At 29.6% G+C, this 19,557-nt stretch overlaps 1 protein-coding gene across 1 annotated transcript in view; it reads left to right on the forward strand.

Moving 5' to 3' along the window:
* Window positions 1-19,557, forward strand: part of LOC117178234 — a 56,960-nt gene that overhangs the window by 3,690 nt on the left and 33,713 nt on the right. Inside the window, exons 2-7 of the mRNA XM_033369562.1 lie at window positions 6,657-6,731; window positions 7,184-7,288; window positions 9,692-9,799; window positions 12,564-12,713; window positions 14,432-14,491; window positions 15,530-15,586. Coding sequence (XP_033225453.1) covers window positions 6,657-6,731; window positions 7,184-7,288; window positions 9,692-9,799; window positions 12,564-12,713; window positions 14,432-14,491; window positions 15,530-15,586 — 555 coding nt within the window. The remainder of the gene's footprint in view (window positions 1-6,656; window positions 6,732-7,183; window positions 7,289-9,691; window positions 9,800-12,563; window positions 12,714-14,431; window positions 14,492-15,529; window positions 15,587-19,557) is intronic.

Genomic DNA, 19,557 nt, shown 5'->3' on the forward strand with positions numbered 1-19,557 from the left:
ACCGTTGTTCCTGGGTAACGCTGAAAGTAAATGCAATTTTTATCAGAATGGACCTTAAAGGTCAGAATCAAGGTCATTACTGAATGCGCCTTGTCAAAACTAATAATTTTCATTGATACAAAATTTTGTATAAGCTGATGATCCCAGAGGTATTCGGACCTTCTTAAGGTTTTAATGAAGTTAGAGTGACCTTCAAGGTGAAATGGAACCCATGACCTTAATACATATTTGAACGTAAAGTATTGCACTCTATTCAAAAGAAAAGTTGACCTTGAACTGACCTTAAAGGTAATCCTCGAGGTCAAATTAAAGGTCAAAATTGAATTCCTCGTTAAACGCTACATAAATGAAGACCTTGAACTCATTGAAAAATATTTTACCTGAGGAAATTTTTGCCGTTTAATTGATTATTTATTATTAAAAAAGTTATTCAAAGTAGTTTATTTCAACAGCCAATTCTAACCTCAAATTTGGCTAACTGCTTAGGTCATTAATTTAATAGTAACTCTTAAATTTAATTTTTTAATAAAATTAGTAAGTATGCATTAAAATTTAATATTATATATTAATATTGAATATTATAAATATTAATCAGATTAATATTATAGATTTACTTTGCAAATTAAACTGTTTGTAAATTTTGATTTAGAATTCATCCTAACTAATACTAATACATAAATTTAAAACATTGTTCAAACAATTTAAATTATTTTTCGTTTAAAATTGTATTATTCTGTTAAAAATTGTATTGGCTGAGAATTATTTTTTTAGTAATATTTCAACTTTTTTTTCGAAAATTCGTCTTTGTATTTCGAAAATTTATCTTTTTAATCATAAATTTTATTTTTCTTGACCAAAAATGCAACTGGTTCGTTGAAAATCAATCTGTTTAAGTTAAGGCTTCAACTGCTTCTATTTTGTATTTAAAATCTATTTCAGCTTAAATATCAACTATTATATTTCCGGATAACATTTCACCTTTTTTGGTTAAACATTACACTACCCATTTAAAAGTTATACTGCTTTGTACAAAATTCATCAATATCTTGAAAATTCCACGGTTTGGTTCTAAATTAACTTTTTTGTTAAAAATTAATGTTTTAGACCTGAGAATTTGATTTAAATTTTTTTTTTTTAATGAAAAATCTTATTTGTTTGAAAATTCATATTTTTTGGTAGAAAGTTATTCCTTTCGATTTTCAATAAATTGTTGACGCTTCAACCTAAACAGATTATTTTTTCACTAAATATTGCATTTTTATTCAACAAAGATAAAAATGGATCATTCAAAAAAAATTTTCGAACAAAAAGAAGAATTTTTAACATAATAGTTCAAATATTAATCATAAACGATGTCTCAGTCAAGAAAAAAACATATCAACGAGACTCTTTAATTTTCAAGTCAAAAAGGCAAAATTTCTACAAAACAGTTGTATTTTTCGTCGAATGGGATGAAATTTGAACAAGAATGTTAAAATTTTAAAAATACTCAATTTCCTAACGAGAATTATTCAAATTTTCAACCAAATAATAAAAAGTTAACTAAAATTTAAGTAAATTAATTGAAACCTTTGTGTAATTTATGTATTAATTTTAATTCAGATATAGCTTGTTAAAACAAAAATAGATAGTGGTAATAAATTCAAAAGAACTTTTCGATTTACCATATATTTGGGCCCCTTATAAAAATAAAACCACCACCTATGTAAAAATTTAAACTGACAAAAATGAAGAAAAACCAATTTTTGCGCTTATTTTGAGCTTCCGAAAGCACGAATTTTTTTAACCATCCCCACCCCTGGTCAAAAAACTCCCTATTGCAAAAAATAATATCTGCAAAGCTCAAAACGCATCAGAATTTTAAGCTTATTTTGAGCTCTTGAATACGAGACACCAAAAATTTTAAAACCACCCTTATTTACCAAAAAATCACTTCTTTAATAAAAACGTAAGCCTGGAAAATACAAAATAGAAAATAATGTTGGGCTTTGGAATGCTTGAAATTTTTTTCCAAAAACCACCTCTACATCTAAACAATGAAATAACTATCTGAAAACACGAATTTGAATATTCAAGAAGCCCTAAGATACTGCAGTATATACTTTTGCCCTTTTTAAAGATACCTACACCGATTGTTGGTCTCAACCCCTTTGAGATCAATGACAACCCCTGGTTACCACGCAGATAAGAATTTGTTAAAAAATTATTATTTTTAGAATTTTAGGGTGTAAATACGATAACTGATATTTTGGTTTTTCAAAAATACAAACAACGTTTTTCGAGCTCCACCTCTTTACGTTCAAAAACATCCCTGATTACCACGTAGATAAGACTTTGTCAAAAAATAATCTGTTTTAGAATTTCACAGAGTTCATAAAGTTTCTGATTTTTGGGGTTTACAAAATATCATCTCCGAGTTTTGGGCTTCTACCATAAAAGTTATACAGTAACCCCAAATATCAGATAGACAAGACGTTGTTAATAAAATAGACTGTTCCGAATTTTATATAGTCAGTGGAGACTCTGATTTTTGGGCTCCTTAGAAATAGTGATTTCAAATTTGGGCTCTGGACCTAAACGCTAAAAAACAGCCCCTCAGTTCACTACCAGTATTATCGGGCTCCTTGTAAATTAAAATTCGTCTTTATAGATAAATGTTTGAATTTTTAGATTTAAGGGTAGTTTTTGAAAAAAAGTCAAGCCTTCGAGAGCCCACGAAGGGCTGAACACCACTTTCTATTTTGTTTTTTCCAGGTTTGCGTTTTTACTAAGGGGGTAGTTTTTTGTAGATATGTGTGGTTTTTAAAAATGTTGTATCATGCATTCGAGAACGCATAATAAGCCCAAAATTCAGATGAATTTTTAGCTTTGCAGATTTATTTTTAACATGGAAGTGCTTTCAGAAACAGGGAGCTTATTTTTTATAATTTTTTTCGTGCATTTGGTGCGCAAAGTAAGCCTAAATTGATAGTGTTTTTTGGTTTTTGCGAGTTATAGTTTTTACGTAGGGGGCAGTTTTATTTTTCGTGGAGGTGGTTTTTGCAAATTTTAAACACTGACGTTTTTGACTTTTTTCTTTCAATTTTTATATAGTGCATAATAATTTTCAAATAAAAAGATTATTTTTCTACAAACAAAACTTTTTTTAGAAAACACATTAATTTACAACCAAATATTTTTATATTGAGTGAAATTTTAAACTTATAATAGTTTAATTTTGATCGAAAAACAAGAATTAGGGACCACAAAAGAAAGTTTCGACAAAATAAAGATATTTTCAAACAAAAAGTACAATTTTCAACTGAACAAAATTGATGTTAAGACAAACATAATATAATTAAATTTCCATCTAAAACATTAACTTGTGATAAAAACCGAATTGTGAACCAAAAAATTTAAATTTCAACCAGAAAAGATTAATTTTATCAAAATACATGAATTTCCTACCAAATAGTTGAATTTTTAACTGAAGAAGATAAATGTTCAATCAAACATAGAATAGTTAATTTTCCAGTTATTAAAATAATTTTTTGTAATGTAACAAAATAGTTAAAATTTGAAAAAAATAATAAAATTTGTCAATTAAAATGATAATCTGCAGTCAAAGTATACAAAATGAAAAAAAAAACAAAAACTCGAATGAACAAGAATTATTGTGCATCGAAAACATATCTAAAACTTTGTTATAAATCACTTTGTTATAGGGTGTGCTATTTTTGTTTCATTTATGAAAAACAATATAAAAAGTAAAAAAAAATCAAGTTTTGCGCGAACGACGCAAACTAAGAAAAAATGTAGAAAAAAAGAACTGCGAACTTGTTATTCATAATTATCTGATGGAATGCGTAATATGGTTTTAATCGTAAAAAATAAAATAAAAAATAATAAAGTTATATTTTGGGAAAAACGACACGAGCTACGAGAAAAATTAAGAGACAAAAGTTTCTATTCTAAAAAAGATTGTAAAATTATCCAAATTTGTCATAAATAATTTCTTAGTAGGAGGCATAATTTTTGTTTTTATCGAAAAAAATTAAATTGGAAATAAAAAAAATTAAATATTTTGAAAAACGGCACAAGGTACGAAAAGAAATTAATAGACAAACATTATTGCAACGGAAAGGTTCTACAGATTTGTTATTACTAATTTTTAGATAGAAAGAGTACATTTTCTTTCAATCGTAAAAAAAGATTAAAAATACAAAATTAAATTTTTGGAAGAACGACTTAAGAGAAGAAAAAATATTTTGTTGTTTGACTTGTACCAATTTTAACCTTCATTTTTCATAAGGAAACATCAATTTTTAATTCAATTTTTTTTATTTCACTTTTTTTTTATTTTATAATATCTGAAAGAAAAATACAAGATAGCACAGTATTTTTTTCCTGTAAAAATATGAAAATAACGCATGTTTTCGAAATTTGTTTATAATTATAAATTTGCACAATTCAAGTTTATTTCAACTATATCTGAGGGTTAAAGCGGAGAAAAGAAAAACTTTTTTTGAATTCACATTTCAAATTTACTTAAAAACACAATAAACTAAAATCTGTAAAAAAAATCATAATATCGTCTTAAGCGCCTATTAGATGTATAATGCTATTTAGTTCTAAAAAATTATCTTAAAGGCGGTTTAAAAAAAAATCCGATTTGAAAGTCAAATTTATTATGGTCCATAAAAAAATAAAAGGAGATATGATATATTTCATTTATATCCGCCAGATATAATAATTTGTTAATTTATTAAATTTGTTAAAAAAAGTGTTGTCTACTTTTATTATGAAAAAAATTGTATGCTCGTATTTTAAACTGTTTAAGCTTTTAATATTGGGAAATCAAAAACGAAGAAGGTGATTGTGGGTTTTACCTATCTTATATGCACAGAAACGTATCAATTTGTGTTTTTAGTCTATTTTAAAATTTCATAAAATAGCAATCTCATTGTTATGAATAAAGTTAAATCTATTAAGCAATCTCGTTCTTTTTTTAAATTTGCATATTTCTCTTGTGTTTACAAAATTATTATTTATATTAAATAGACAAGTACAAAATAAAAACATTTAATAAAAGAAATATATGAAATAGATAAATAAGAATATTTTTATTTTGAAAAATGGAAGGTTTTTATAATAGGTTTTCATGTTTCTTCTTGTTTGGTTTTAGTTTATTTTTCAGAAATTTTTACCTTTTTTTGAAGAATAAATCTTTTTCCCCTGTTTAAAAAAAACTTTCCCCTTTTTTAATTATGTACTAAATTAATAGAATCTAATAAAAAAATTAAATTATTTTTGGTTCGAAGTTCATTCTTTTTAATTAAAAATTTTAGTAGAATATTATTTGTGCGAAATTCTTTTCGTAAAAAACTCTTGTATTTGGTTAAAAATTCATCTATATATTTTGTTGTAAATTTGACTTTTTTACAGAACATTTTTTTTTGGTTACACTTATCTTTTCTGGCGAATCTTCAATCACTTCGTTGAATCTTATAATTTTTGTTTGATAAATCTTTTTTTCAGTTGGTGTTTTTTCAGGTGTTTTCTAATTGTTTAAAACTTTTTTTAAACAAATTGGTTAAATCCTCAAGCGAAGAAAATTAATTTTTAACAAAACAATTGCATTTCTCATTAAATAAATAAGACATTTCTATTCAAACAGATGAATTTTTCAGTCAAAAAGACGAATTTAAAAATTACTATCAATTTTCATCAAAAATATATTTTAGTTCTACTTCTGAAAATCAAAATATGCGTTTTAAAGAAAAATTACATTTTCCATGTAATATTTAAATTTTCAACCTAAAACGATGACTTTTTTTAACAAGATTGTTAAATTTCAAATTAAAAACTTGCATTTTTATTCACGAGTGATGCAACTTCCACTATAATAGATGAATTTTTTAATTTAAAGGACAAATTTTTAACAAAATATTCGGATTTTCACTCTCGAAAAGATTTCGGGTAACTCTTCGATACCAAAATGTAAATTTTTTACAAAAAAAGAGCTTTCTTTGAAAACAGTTGAATTTGGAAACAAAAAGGATGGCGCTTTAACCAGATTTTTGAATTTTAAAATACATAATAAAATTTAATACTAAAAATATAGTTTTCTGGAGAAAGCAGAAGAAAAAATTAATAAATGTAAATACCAGAAAATTGTATTACTAAGAAGAATATTACAGTGAAACTCTTCTATAACGCCGATTTCGGGACTGAAGGTGGGTGGGAACTAATTCATTATAAACCGCTCCGCTTTTGTTTGTTCACGTCTATCTGCTCGCCTGAGTGGCAGCTGCAGTTCCCGCGAAACCCCGCGCAGCACTTGTTACACCTACTTGCTGCGCGGCGTCAATTCTCGGAAGGGCTACAGAAGGGAGGCTATTGAAGAGTTTTACTGTAAATCAAGGTTACCGCAAACATTCATTTCTAAAATTCTCGAATTTTTCCCTGCCGATTTTTCATTCTCCTTGACCATCCGTATGCAAAGAATTTTTTCAAAATCTTTGTAATGTAAGTACAGTCCCTTACCGAATTTAAAGTTTTCAGTTATTAAACGATCTCATGAATTCTTCTTCACAACTTCCCGTGCGAAACAATACAATTTTTTTTTAATCTGTTGAAAACATTCTTTGATAAAAATCCCTAAACTTTATCTACAGATGGAACTGATGATCTATCACATGGAGGTCAAAGATCTAGCAAGGACTGGGAACGCAATAGATTGTGGAATCAAAGTTAGTATATTATATATTTTTTTAAATAACAAAAATTTTATGAGTTTCAGAAAAAATCAAATTAAACAAAAATTCAAATATTGGATCCAATATAACAGTTAAATTTTTTAATTTGTACATTTGAAGAAACTTTTGTTAAAACTATGAATTTTTTGTGCATTTTATCTAAGCTTTTTAAAAATCTATTGAACACGGAGTTTTTCATAAAATTGTATATTTAACTCAAAGTTAGGTGAACGCTATAGGAAATCAGTAGATTTAATTAAGCTTCTTTTAAAATCCTCTGAAATGCCGGGCTGTCCATATTTTTACAGAATATGTTCTGTTTAAATTTAAAAAATATATATTTTTTTAGGTGTGTTTTGAGGGAGGTTTTGTAGATCACCAACTTTAAATTGTTGGGGTTTTCAAAAATAATTAATTAATAAAAATCACTTTATCATATCTTACAGGTGGAGGTTATGGGATACCGCCATTAAAACGAACATCAAGAGAGCCCATAGAATATAACTTTTTTGGAACTGGCAACGTTGAAAGTTCAAGTTCTACAACTCCACGTTAGTATATTATAATTTTTGTAACTAATAACAAACGTTTGGTACCAGAAAAAAATCTCGGTTTCATTTTTCCACCGCCAATAAATTATTCTTGCTAAACGGCGTCGGCCCATGGAGAACTTCGAAAAAAGTTTCAAATTTCGATTTACAAAGTACATTCTCTTATGGAAAATTCAAATGCCTATCTTTTTCCTTTGAACAAAAATGGTGTAGCCTCTCCCGTTTTCACAGTAAGTTCAAAAAATCAGTAAAAAAAAATTTCTGTAAATATTAGAAATTTATGAAAGTTTATTAAATTTATTCAAATCTTTATTGGTGTGTATCGCAGATTTTATGATTCATTCCTTTTTTTTGCTTGTGCTTAAATACTTTGAATATGAACGGTCATATCTGTAAAAAAACAAAAATGATTAAAAAATGTTAATTATCGAAAATGTAGTTACCATTGCTCAGACATAAAATTATAATTATTGTAAAAAACTACATATTATTATTATCATTATGGATCATTTTTGAGTTCTTAATTGTAAATTGTTATAGTTTAATACTCTTCCATCACAAAAAACTTGCAATTGAAAGTTTTGCAATTTTTAAGGCATACAATGGAAAATTCTTCAATTTTAACGGTTTGCAATGTACAGCTTTTTAACCTTGAAGATTTACAAATGTAGACGCTATAATTTTGAATGATAAATAAATAAAAATTTCGTAATTGTGATATTTTTGAAGATCAAAATTCAGGAATTTTAAATCTATAAAATTGATGAAATCTAAACTTTAGACCGGTAATTGACAGCGCTTTCATTTGTAAAATTTTAAACTCACATAATTTTTCAATTGTGCCTTTAAAATATTACGTTTTAAAGATTTACAATAAAATGAAAGATTTAAGTTAAAATAATTTCATTAAAGATGAAAGATCTTATCTATTGGAGAAATGTAATATTAAACGTTTTTTTGTTTATGTTTCAAGATTTTCAATAATAAATTGTATTTTTCGACAATTATGACTTTTAATTTGAAATTTGTGAATTTTGAATATTTTCGATTGAAGACTTTTAAGTATTGTTCTAATTATTTCTAATATTTTTAAGTATATCAATACATTCCTAATGTTGTTTAATGTGATGTTTAAATCCGTCAAGTAGATGTTCAGTTTATAAATTTCGATAAATTGTAAGTCAAACCTATGTTTCACCGAAAATATATAGGTGTATTTTATAAATCATAAATTTAACAGATTTTAGAACTAAAATAAATTATCACAAGACCCTCTTTACATAGGTGATTAGATACTTGTGCACACATTTTTTAAAACTAAAGGTCAAAGCATCGACATAGTCATTTGGTGCTTGTGAATTCTCTATTGTTAAAGCTCTTTCGGCTTTAACAAAAACATTCTCATCACGTATGTCGTACTTCGCAATCGAGTTTGTCCTTCAAATTGTATATCATTTCCATAAATGTATATTACTACAAATCATAACATGCATCGGTATTGAATCTCTGTTAGTTTCATCGTCTCGTTAAAAAATGCGCATTCTTTAAAAAGAACTTCTGTTACTAAACATTTTATTGAAAATTCTGCCGTTTTTCGAAAACAGAATTTGCTAATGTCCAATTTTATATCCCTAACCTCAGTGACACAGTATTTCTCAATTGAACTTTCTATCGCATTGTGTTCTACATCGCGTCTGTGATGCCCTAGTGCTTCATCTCCTAAAAGTTCACAATAAGAGTCTCTCAATGCGTCTAGGGTGGAGAGTCTAGTTACAACAACAGTCTTAAGAAATTTCGATTAATGAGGGGGGGGGGGCGAATAGTTCCAATCAAGAGTCATAGCTTATATTTATTTTGGAGTCACAATTATATAATTGAGAATTTTCGACATACTGTGAAATTTCAAATCTTGAATTTTTGATTTTTCAAGAAAATTCAAAAAGGTGTTATGATAATCTTGAAGGACATTCAAAACAAATTCATTTGGCAACTTGTAATAAATGCAGTAAGGACATTTCTAGAAATTGTTTTTTTTAATCCCAATTGGCCCATCCTTGCAGTTTACGAAATTTTCCAAAAAAATTACAATAATCATTTTTAAAATTATCAAACATTTAAACAATTGTTAAGATAATCAGGTGAATCATTCTTTACGATTAAAAACAGATAAAAAATTGCTTTTCCGATATTTTAAATTTTTACATTTTACTAAAAGTATGGTCAAATGAACAGAATGTCAATAGATTTATATAAACTTATTTTAAAATCTTCTAAAATATCATCCTGTCCCTATTCGTATCGATCATGTTGTTAAATGATGGGGCATTTTGAGATCGCCGATTTCAAATTGATGGGCTTTGTTGAAAACAATTTTTATTAAAATCCCTCTATTATATTTTATAGATGGAGGTTCTCATATGCCAATATTCGCTCAAACACTAGGACCGTCGCAACAAACCCAGGACTTTGCTGGAAGTTCTATCCATACAACGTCATATCCTAAAAATGGGCGTTAGTATCTACTATGATTATTTTTAATTAAACATAAATTTCTGAGACTGAAAAAAATCTAAGTTTCGTTTCGTGCAAGCCGATAAATTTGTCTCGCTAAACGGCGTCCAGTTTTCAAAATAAAGCCGAAAAACTTGTTTCTGTAAAAAAGTTTGTTTTTAGAAACTTATTTTTTGACGGAAATATATAGGTGAGAATGATATATAAATATTATTATCAAATGCGAAATGGATTTATCAACCGATTATTATAAATAAATGACTGTTTTTACATAAATTTAAATAATAAATGATAAATTCAACAGATTTTAGAATTTGAATGAATTATAAGGAAATCCCCTTAACATGTATAACCCAGGCACACAAACTTTACGTCCACCAGACGAGATATACATTTCTAGACGCTTTTTGGGTCTCTGAATCCGATTACGGGGTTGGTTTGACTCGGTCAGGTCAAATTTCGTTCCTAACCTAAAAAAACGATGAAAATTGGAACCTTCATGGAAACACCTAGAAAGCAAAGAGCTTATATGTTTCCAGGGTTGCTGAGTCCAAATCTAAAGTTTATTTGACTCATCGAGGTCGCATTCCATTTATAAGACACTACGGCTTCATCCTCACACCCTGGCGCCCACCTGCAAGGCAGCGCGCCTTCGCTGGTTTCCTTACCTCAACAAATCTGAGAAAGAATCATTCCACACTTCCCCTTTTGGGGCAGTTGTCATCGTCACAGTATCTTTCAAGGCAGCAGGATTTTATGCAACAGACTGACAGCCATGCTCAAATAATAACTAACAAGTTCTATGCACCGGACGCTGAATATAAACAATTTATGTCTAGAACATGTTTTAGTGTTTTAATTTTTGTTTAGGAGGTTAGGAACAAAATGCAACCTGACCGAGTCAAACCAACCCCGGATTCGGATTCGGCGACCCCAAAAACGTCCAGAAATGTTTATCTTGCCCGGTGCACAAGACCTTTTTTTCGTGTGCCTGGGTAATTAGACCAAAAACATCGTTGCCGCTTATTAAGGCAATTTTATTTATTTTTTTTTTAATTTCCAACTGATTGTTGCCACCTTAAACAACTAGAATCATTTTTTTAAATATACAATTTTTTAACAATATAACTTCCGGCAACTTGTAACAAATGCTGTAAGGAAATTTCTAGAAATTCAAACCTTCTTTCTCTTGCTTGCCGTATTCAGCTGTTTATCATCAACGTCTGCAGTTGAAGGTTAGGTACGGCTCTCTCTCTTAAATCGCAAATGGCCAATCTTTCCACATGACGGAATTTTCCACTACACATACTATAATCATTTAAAAAAATAACAACAATTTAATGAATTGTTTATATAATTAGGTGTACCCTTTTTTACGATTTGAAACATGTACAAAATTCATTTTTTCGATATTTTGCAGTTAATGGTTTTGTTTCTAAATTACGGAAGAATAATTTATAAAATTTGTAAAATGAATGAAAATTTATCAAATATATTGAGTTTATTGGCATTGTTGGAAATTGAAAAAAAGTTTTAAGACTGAAATAAAGAAAAATGATCCTTATTAATGAGAACATCCAGATAGCAAGCGTGCTGGGCACGTAACTCGACTGCATGCGAGGCACGCAATGCGTGCCGAAACGCACCGTTATCTCTCGCACTTCGTGCAGGCACATATGTACGAGGAATATGAGTCGCATATTGTGATAGATAAATTTTTAAATAACAATAATATAAATCATTAATATTGTGAAAATACTGCAAATTTACCCCATTTTCCAACTATTAGAAAGATGTAAAATGTAAATTTTAATTTTAAAAACATGGTTATATTTTTATTGAACCGAAAATTCATAAATTACCAAGAAAAAACAAATTGTTGCAAATTCTATATTATAGACAACTGCATGCGTTATTTTTATTATTTGAAATTATTTAAAATTTAGTCTACCTTGCTTATTCTATATATTTACGGATCAGGTTCTTAAGTTCCCGCCTGATTACGTGGCAAGAAACACGTATATGGGGGATTCCACACAATACTTGCCACCAAAATTTTGTGTCACGTAATATATTATTTTCTCGTTTAACTCTGAAAAATATGAGATACCTATGTTCTTATTTTAGTATGATACGCAAAGTTTTCGATAAAATTTTGTTAAAATGTTATGTTCATAAAAATATACCTTTTCTTATTAACTGCTTATACTGAAATATTGAACAAAGATATGAAAATTCATACGCGGGATACAATGTGGGCCTTTTCCTTACCTTTTGAATAAAGAATACTAAAATCCAGTTGAACTATTTACTTTATAATATAAATCAAATATTAATAAAACAAATAGATTTTTTTCAAATCGGACTGGTTGGTCACCAGCGTGTCATATTGCAATACAAAAATAAATATCAAATATTTCTGAGTGTTGAGCAAGAAAAAAAATATTTTACGTGAAAAAAAATGTTGGCCAATATTCTGTGGAATGTCCTATATATATCCAACATTGCGTTTATTGTTTTGATTTTGACTCTCAGAATGTGTTTTTTCATGAATTTTTTCCTGTGAAAAGAGAGAGATTATTTTAACGTTGCTTAGGCTATAAATTTTAAGATGTATAGAAATTTATAATTGAAATATGCGCAAATTTGTTAAATTTCATTTTTTTTCGTTAACTTAACGGTAACTTTTGAAAACACCCGTTTCAAATTGTTGGAGTTCATTGAAAACAATTTTGAATAAAAATTCCTATATTACGTCTTATAGGTAGAGGTTCTCAGATTCCACTATTCGCTCAAACACCAGGACAGTCGCAACAAACTCAGGACTTTACTGGAACTTCTAGCCATCTAGCTTCAGTTGCTGGCCATTCAGTTTTAGGGTCTACCCAGCCATCTTCAGGTTCTAAATATAAAAGTTAGTACGTTATAATTTTCTAAACTAACAAAAATTGCAGGGACTCAGAAAAAAATCTAAATTTTATTTATTAACCGGAAATAAATTGTTCTTGCTGAACGGCGTTAGGCACTGGAAACCTTTGAAACAAATTTTAAATTATAAATTGAAAAGTATTTGGTTTTTGGGATTTTAGCAAAGTTGTGGGCATTTGTAAAATTTGCGAAAATTTATTAAAATTTGTGAAATTTGTCAAAATTTATGATAATGTATAAAAGTTTGCTGATATCTGTAAGATAATATAGAGTTGTACAGGAATTTATGAAAATGTGTAATAATTCATTGGTTTGACTTTTAATAACATTCCTGCTAGAGGCATATGCAGTAGCTCATGCTATTATTTCTAAATTCTATAGAAATTTATATACAAAGTATGCGCAAATCTGTTAAATTTCAGATTTTTTTGGCAATTCGCCAGTAACCCAGTGGGCACAAAATTTAGCTACGTCTTTACGACATCTTTACGACACCTTTACGATTTCCTATGTCCATGCCGTTACGTCGTTAAGACGTCGCCAGATCATACGACATATTTATGATATCGTAAAGACACCTTAACGACATGGACATAGGAGGTCGTAAAGTTGTCGTGAAGATGTCGTAACGATGTCGTAAAGACGTCGCCAAATTTTGTGCCCGCTGGGAACATTTGATAACTTTGATGATGTTCTTCTGGACGTGTGATTTGTGCTGGAGAATTTTGTGTTTCTATGGATTCTTGAAGTTGACTGACTCTTCAGCGATGCAACTTTCTGCATGGGTGTTTTTAGAAATACAGTTTATATACAAAAGTTGGCATAGGCGCTAATTCTATGTATATTTAACAGTCACACGAAAATAATCGTAAGAAAAATACTGCAACGACCTCTAATTTGCACAAGTGTGACTAAAACTTAACACAAGGGGAGCTTTAGGGGCGGTTTATTTCGAATTTGGCGTCAAAAGTTACAAATTCAAAATGATGTATTCCATCTAGTGAATATTTCTTTTGACAAATGCTGAAAATCTCTACTATAAAGATACTAGTTGAAATAAAAATATCTTAAAAAGACATAAGGTTTGATTCATAAAGTTACATCGAATAATATTTAGATCACAAGATCTTCATTTCATAAAATTTGTTAATGAGTGTTTTTCGGTTGACTTTCTACACACTATATCATATCATACTATATCATAAAAAATCCTATATATTTAACTAACTCAATGGGCAATGTAATGTCAGAATAACACCCCAGTGGGTACAAAATTTGAAGACGTCTTTACGACATCGTTACGACATCCTTAGGACATCTTTACGACATGCTGTGTCTATGTCGTTTCGGTGTTTTTGCGATATCGCAAAGACATCGTCAGATCATACGACTTATTTACGGTTTTGTAAAGACACCTTAACGACATGGACATAGGATGTCGTAACATTGTCGTAAAGATGTCGTAACGATGTCGTAAAGACGTCGCCAAATTTTGTACTCACTGGGGCAATACCAAAAAAAAAAAAATACATGAAGCAGGCTGTCTAGATTCTCAAAATATATTTACTTAGTCGAAATTCGGTACCTTAATTAATATTAACAGACTTTGAGATTACATTTGAGCTCTCTTTGTTTTTGAAAAAAAAAATTTTGTGATTCGTTAAAAACATTTTAGAATAAAAATCCCTGTATTATATTTCACAGAATCAAAAGCTCCAATGCCAGGGTCTTTAGCGTATCTGCAATCATCGCATCTTTATGAACGTGAGTAAATAATAATTTGTTGAAATAACAAAAAATTGCTTTGATTGAAAAAAGAAAGATAATTATTGGCTCTTGAACACCTTTTTTCGAATTCTGTTCTTTTTGGTTGGGAAAATCTATTATTTCTGCAAAAAATTTAACTGTATTGCTGCACATTAACTTTCGAGTTAAAAAATTCACATTGACAAGTTAAAAATGCATATTCAAGTAGGGAAGAGTTAACTCACTTGTTACTTATATGTCGCTAAGTAACAAATTATTTGATTGTATACTTATTATTAAAAATTGATGAAAATTTTGGGGAATGGTGAGAATTTAATTTAATAGAGAATAACATTCTCAACATCGTGTTATGAGTTATTGTTGCTAATTTGTATCATTTTTTAAAGAGTGGATATAACAAATTAATAAATTAAATTACTATCCTATTTGGTTGGTTCCATATAACTATTAAGCTTATCAGAAAAATGAATAAAGAAAATATAACTTTTTTGTACAATCAAACGGCAGATTGCGATATTTCTTATAATAATTGTTATTAAAAATTTTGAAAATTGTTATTTAGTGTGAGGACCGTTAAATTTGGTGAAAAAAGCATATTTTGTATGTCATGAAAACAAATCGTAGTTTTTTTTTTTAATAATGATTATAACATTCACATAAATAATTGTATTCTCATAATATTAATAATATTTGTTTATGATATAATAATATTTCATAATATTTGTTAGTTTATAATATTTGTTTTGTACGAAAACAGTCTTATTTAAAACATTTATTGAAATAAATTGTTATTAACAATATATATTAATTATGTCATAGAACAAGCTTAGACAAGTTGAAGCGGTTTTTGAATCTTAATGTGCAGAACAGGGAAAATTTGGCATAAAAAAATTATATAAATTATCAACAATAACCAATAGCACGAGCTTGAGAACAGTATTATGTGGTGATCATACGATTAAAAAAAATCAATAACCTGACTTATTACTAATTAGTAGATTATTTTCAAATACTTATTTTCAATTTTAATTTCAGCGTCACCAGAAAGTCTACTAAAAAGACAGCGGCACCGTCACGACCACATTAATCCAAGTTAGTACAATATAATTTGTTGTAAAAGGTAAAAAATTGTTAGGATTCACGAAAATATCCCAATCTTGCATCTTGTATATCCAAAAAATATTCTCGCTGAACTGTGTTGGCCCCTGGAGACTTTTGAAATAAGTTTCAAATTTTGACATAAAGAATACATACGTCCATAGAAAATTTAAATGCGCATCTCTTACCATGTTATTAAATTTCGCGAGCTTTATCCGTTTTCAAAGTCAACCCTAGAATTACGTTCAAAAAACAGAACTTTCTGTAAAGATAGATTTATAAAGTTTAGGCAATTTTTGGAAGTTAATGATAACTTAATTTTTTCCCTGAATTTATGTTGATTTTAAAAACGAACTTTTAAATTTCAAACAAAGAAATTAATATTATTTGGGTCGTGGAAAATTAATGCGGATCGGGTTAGATTTGCGGATTGAATTTCTAAGTGTACATTGTTACAATCAAACAATTTTAATTATAACAAATTTTCTATATAAAATTCTGCACGTTTGAAGAGCTACCATTGACAATTCTCAAGTTCTGAGAAAAAGAATTACAAATTACGCAATTTTCAAGACTCATATTTTTAATGTCTGTAATTTGAAACATTTTCTTAGTCCAAACTTGAAAAATTACAATGAAAAAATCTTCAAGTTTAATGTTTTGTAGTCTAGAGTCAGGAGCAATTGTAATCTTTAAAATTGATATTTTAAATGTAAATCATTAAAATGAGAGCGCCTTAATTTTTAAAGCTAAAAACACATGTAATGTTTAAATTCTAAATCAAAAAATTACATTCTACATACTTCTAATTTAAGGTTCTACAAATTTGAAGATTTACGATTCAAATTCTTCAATTTTGACGTATTGCAGTTTAATTGTCTTTAGTTTAGAAAGTTTTTAAATTTAAAGTTCTAAAATATTTAGAAATTACAAATTATTTAATTTTCAGATATGTCATTTTAAGGGTACGTGATAATGCATTTTTTTGAATGTTTTAATTTTAAAACCTTTGAATGAGAAATTGTTTCTTTTCAAAGATTTTTAACTTGAATTTCTTCAATTTTAAGATTTACAATTGAAAATTGTTTGATTTTAAAATAGTTTTGAAATCTTTCAAATTTATAAACTTTTAGATATTAACGATTGAAAATGCAGAATTTTTTGTTGTTTAATATAAAGCTCTTATAATTCGTAAACATAAATGTTTTAAAAGAGGAAATACACTCTTCACAATTTCTTTCGGAATTTTTCGAAACTTGTAGTGGAAGTTTTTTTGCAGTGACATATTTCGTAATTTTCACTATCGCTAACGGCATGCACTTTCAGTTACATGTTTTGTAACAATCTGAAATATTTTCGTAGTCTTCAGTAACATTAACCTATAATTCCAGGAGTAATACATTTTTTTCGGTTAATTATAATTTTATCACATATACATTGTTTATGCATTACAATTTTAATCAACCGAAAAAATGTATGACTATTATTATTTATTATTATGTGTTTTTATTAAACTTTTACTCGGGTAAACCCGGTTATACATCATAGCCACGAACTGAGACAAGTGACTTATGAGATTAGAATGTTATAAGTTAATTCAAATTAAAATGCGACAGGTGTTTAATAAAACCGCCTTGTGAGCTGCTGCCAATACCCTACTGAATCCTAACTGTTAAAAATGTTCAGTGTATCTTGCGTGCACATTGCCTGTAGCCGAAATTACAATGGGATGAATAGATGCATGATTAACATTCCTCCATATGGTCTTTACTTCATGTCTTAACTCGCTATACTTGTGGATCTTGGTTGTATAGGTCGACTGCAAATTTCGGCTAAGCTGACAAGCAATGTCGATGATGTAGACTCTTCCACCTTTTTTTCTCGCATCACGATGTTAGGTCGATTGGCCTGGATGTAATGATCCGTTTGGATAGTAACATCTTGATATAAGATGTAATGTTTGCGATAATTCCTGGTGCTGATAACCTTGTCCTGTATTGCAAAGATGAATCCTTTCGTCTCTGGATACAGAATACCCTTTCTTAGCCAAATATTAGATGCCTCACTTATCCACTTCATTTTGATCTAACGTGTTGGGGTGCTCGCCATGGATGGCTTTCTGCCTCCAATATATTTCTAATTCCTCTATGGCTTCTGCCCTGATATTCGAGGCCCCATATGAGGACAAATTTAAGGGCATGTATTTAAGATCCGCTTTTAAAAGTGCAACATTTCGTTTGCTGTTAAAATAGTCTCGTAACTGTGTAACTTGTGACTCATACAGTTTTTTGACATCTACAACGCCCCTACCCCCTAAATGTCGTGGTGGAACTACCTTTTCAATCGCTAAATTTCTGAAGTGCATTCGGTGCTTCGTCATTTCTACGCGAACAATTCTGTTTAACTTTTCAGGGTCGGTGTCAGACTATTTTATGAGCCCAAAGGAGTACGTGAGGACAGGGATATCATATGTGTTGATCGCCCTGATTTTGTTTGCCGAGTTGAGAAAACTCTTCATAATTAATCTGAGTCTCGTAGTGAAGGCACTCATTAGGCTTGTCTTAACTATCGTATGTTGAATACCCTTAGATTCAAGAATACCCAGATATTTATATGATTCGCCTGCAGCCATTGCCTCGATGTCATTTTCGATCTCGTTCTCTAACTCTGCGGCCCCTTATTCCCCTCTGATTAAATGCACTGTTCTGCATTCATTTAGTCCGAACTCCATGTCGATATAATTGGAAAACTGCTTTGTGATATTGATCACTGACTGCAGTTTCTGGCCTGAACTAGCCTACAGCTTAAGGTCATCCATGTAAAGAAGATAAGTCACTTGATGACCATCCTTATTATCATGAATTCTGCACCCATGAGACATGCTGTATAGTATTTTGCTCATCGGATTCAACGCTAAACAGAACAATAGTGCGCTGAAGGAGTCTCCTTGAAATATCCCCGTCGTAAAGCGTATTGATATAGTTATCCTTGCTTGTCCATGATCAAAACACTTGATTCTTGTACCCCAGAGCCCCATCGCATTGCTTAGAAAGTCAATAATGCGTGGATGCCATGTCTAAGTTCCTTTGATGTTTACGAGCTTGAGCCATAGCAACAGCGTCTATAGTGACTAGATCTTTACAGCCTCTTGAGTTTTCGCAACATCCTTTTTGTTCTTCTGTAAGAATGTCATTCTCGTCGCAATGAGAATATACCTTATCTACGATGATAGCTGTAAGACATTTATGAATTGTTGGAAGACAGGCTATCGGTCGAAAGTCAGACGGATTTTGAGCGTCTGGTTTTTTTGGTATCATATACGTAGTACCTTGGAGCATAAAATCTGGCATCAAATCTGGGTGTTGAATGATCTTCTGAAAACACCTTGCCAACGCAAGATACACAATCTAGGCTATTGTTTGCCCTTCGTTCCTCCAGTTTGAACTACGCAGTGTCCAAATTGCATCTGTTTATTTTTTCACAAACACCCGACCAGTAGTTAGTCATATCTTCCAATTGAGGGACTTCGGTGCCTTGGCGGTTATTTGGCCTTACTCTCAGTTCACGATAGAACCTTCCTTCAGCTGTCTGAAAGTTTTGGTTTTGTTGCCTTCGTGCATTACTTCTCTTGTACCGACGCAGTCTGGCAGTAAGAACATCAAGTCTCTGTCGCTGAGAGTCTAAAATTTCATCCAATATTTCTAGTGTTAATGTCTCGATGTACCGAGGGTGGATGATTTTAGTAACATGGTTCATCAACTTTCTGGTTCTATTTCCTTCTGTATACGAGGGTAGTTCAATAAGTCCTTAGAATGACCAACAAATAGCGCGCGAATCGCTCCAAATCAACTGTTTTCAGTCATCAACACTCCCGACTAGATATATGGTGCAGTCACAGTCCACATCTTCTGAGTTTACGTGTTTTTATAACCAATTGAAAAAAAAAATTGTTCGTTAAGAAAAAT

This window comes from Belonocnema kinseyi, chromosome 1, assembly GCF_010883055.1.
Source record: "Belonocnema kinseyi isolate 2016_QV_RU_SX_M_011 chromosome 1, B_treatae_v1, whole genome shotgun sequence".
Classification (NCBI taxonomy): Eukaryota; Metazoa; Arthropoda; class Insecta; order Hymenoptera; family Cynipidae; genus Belonocnema; species Belonocnema kinseyi.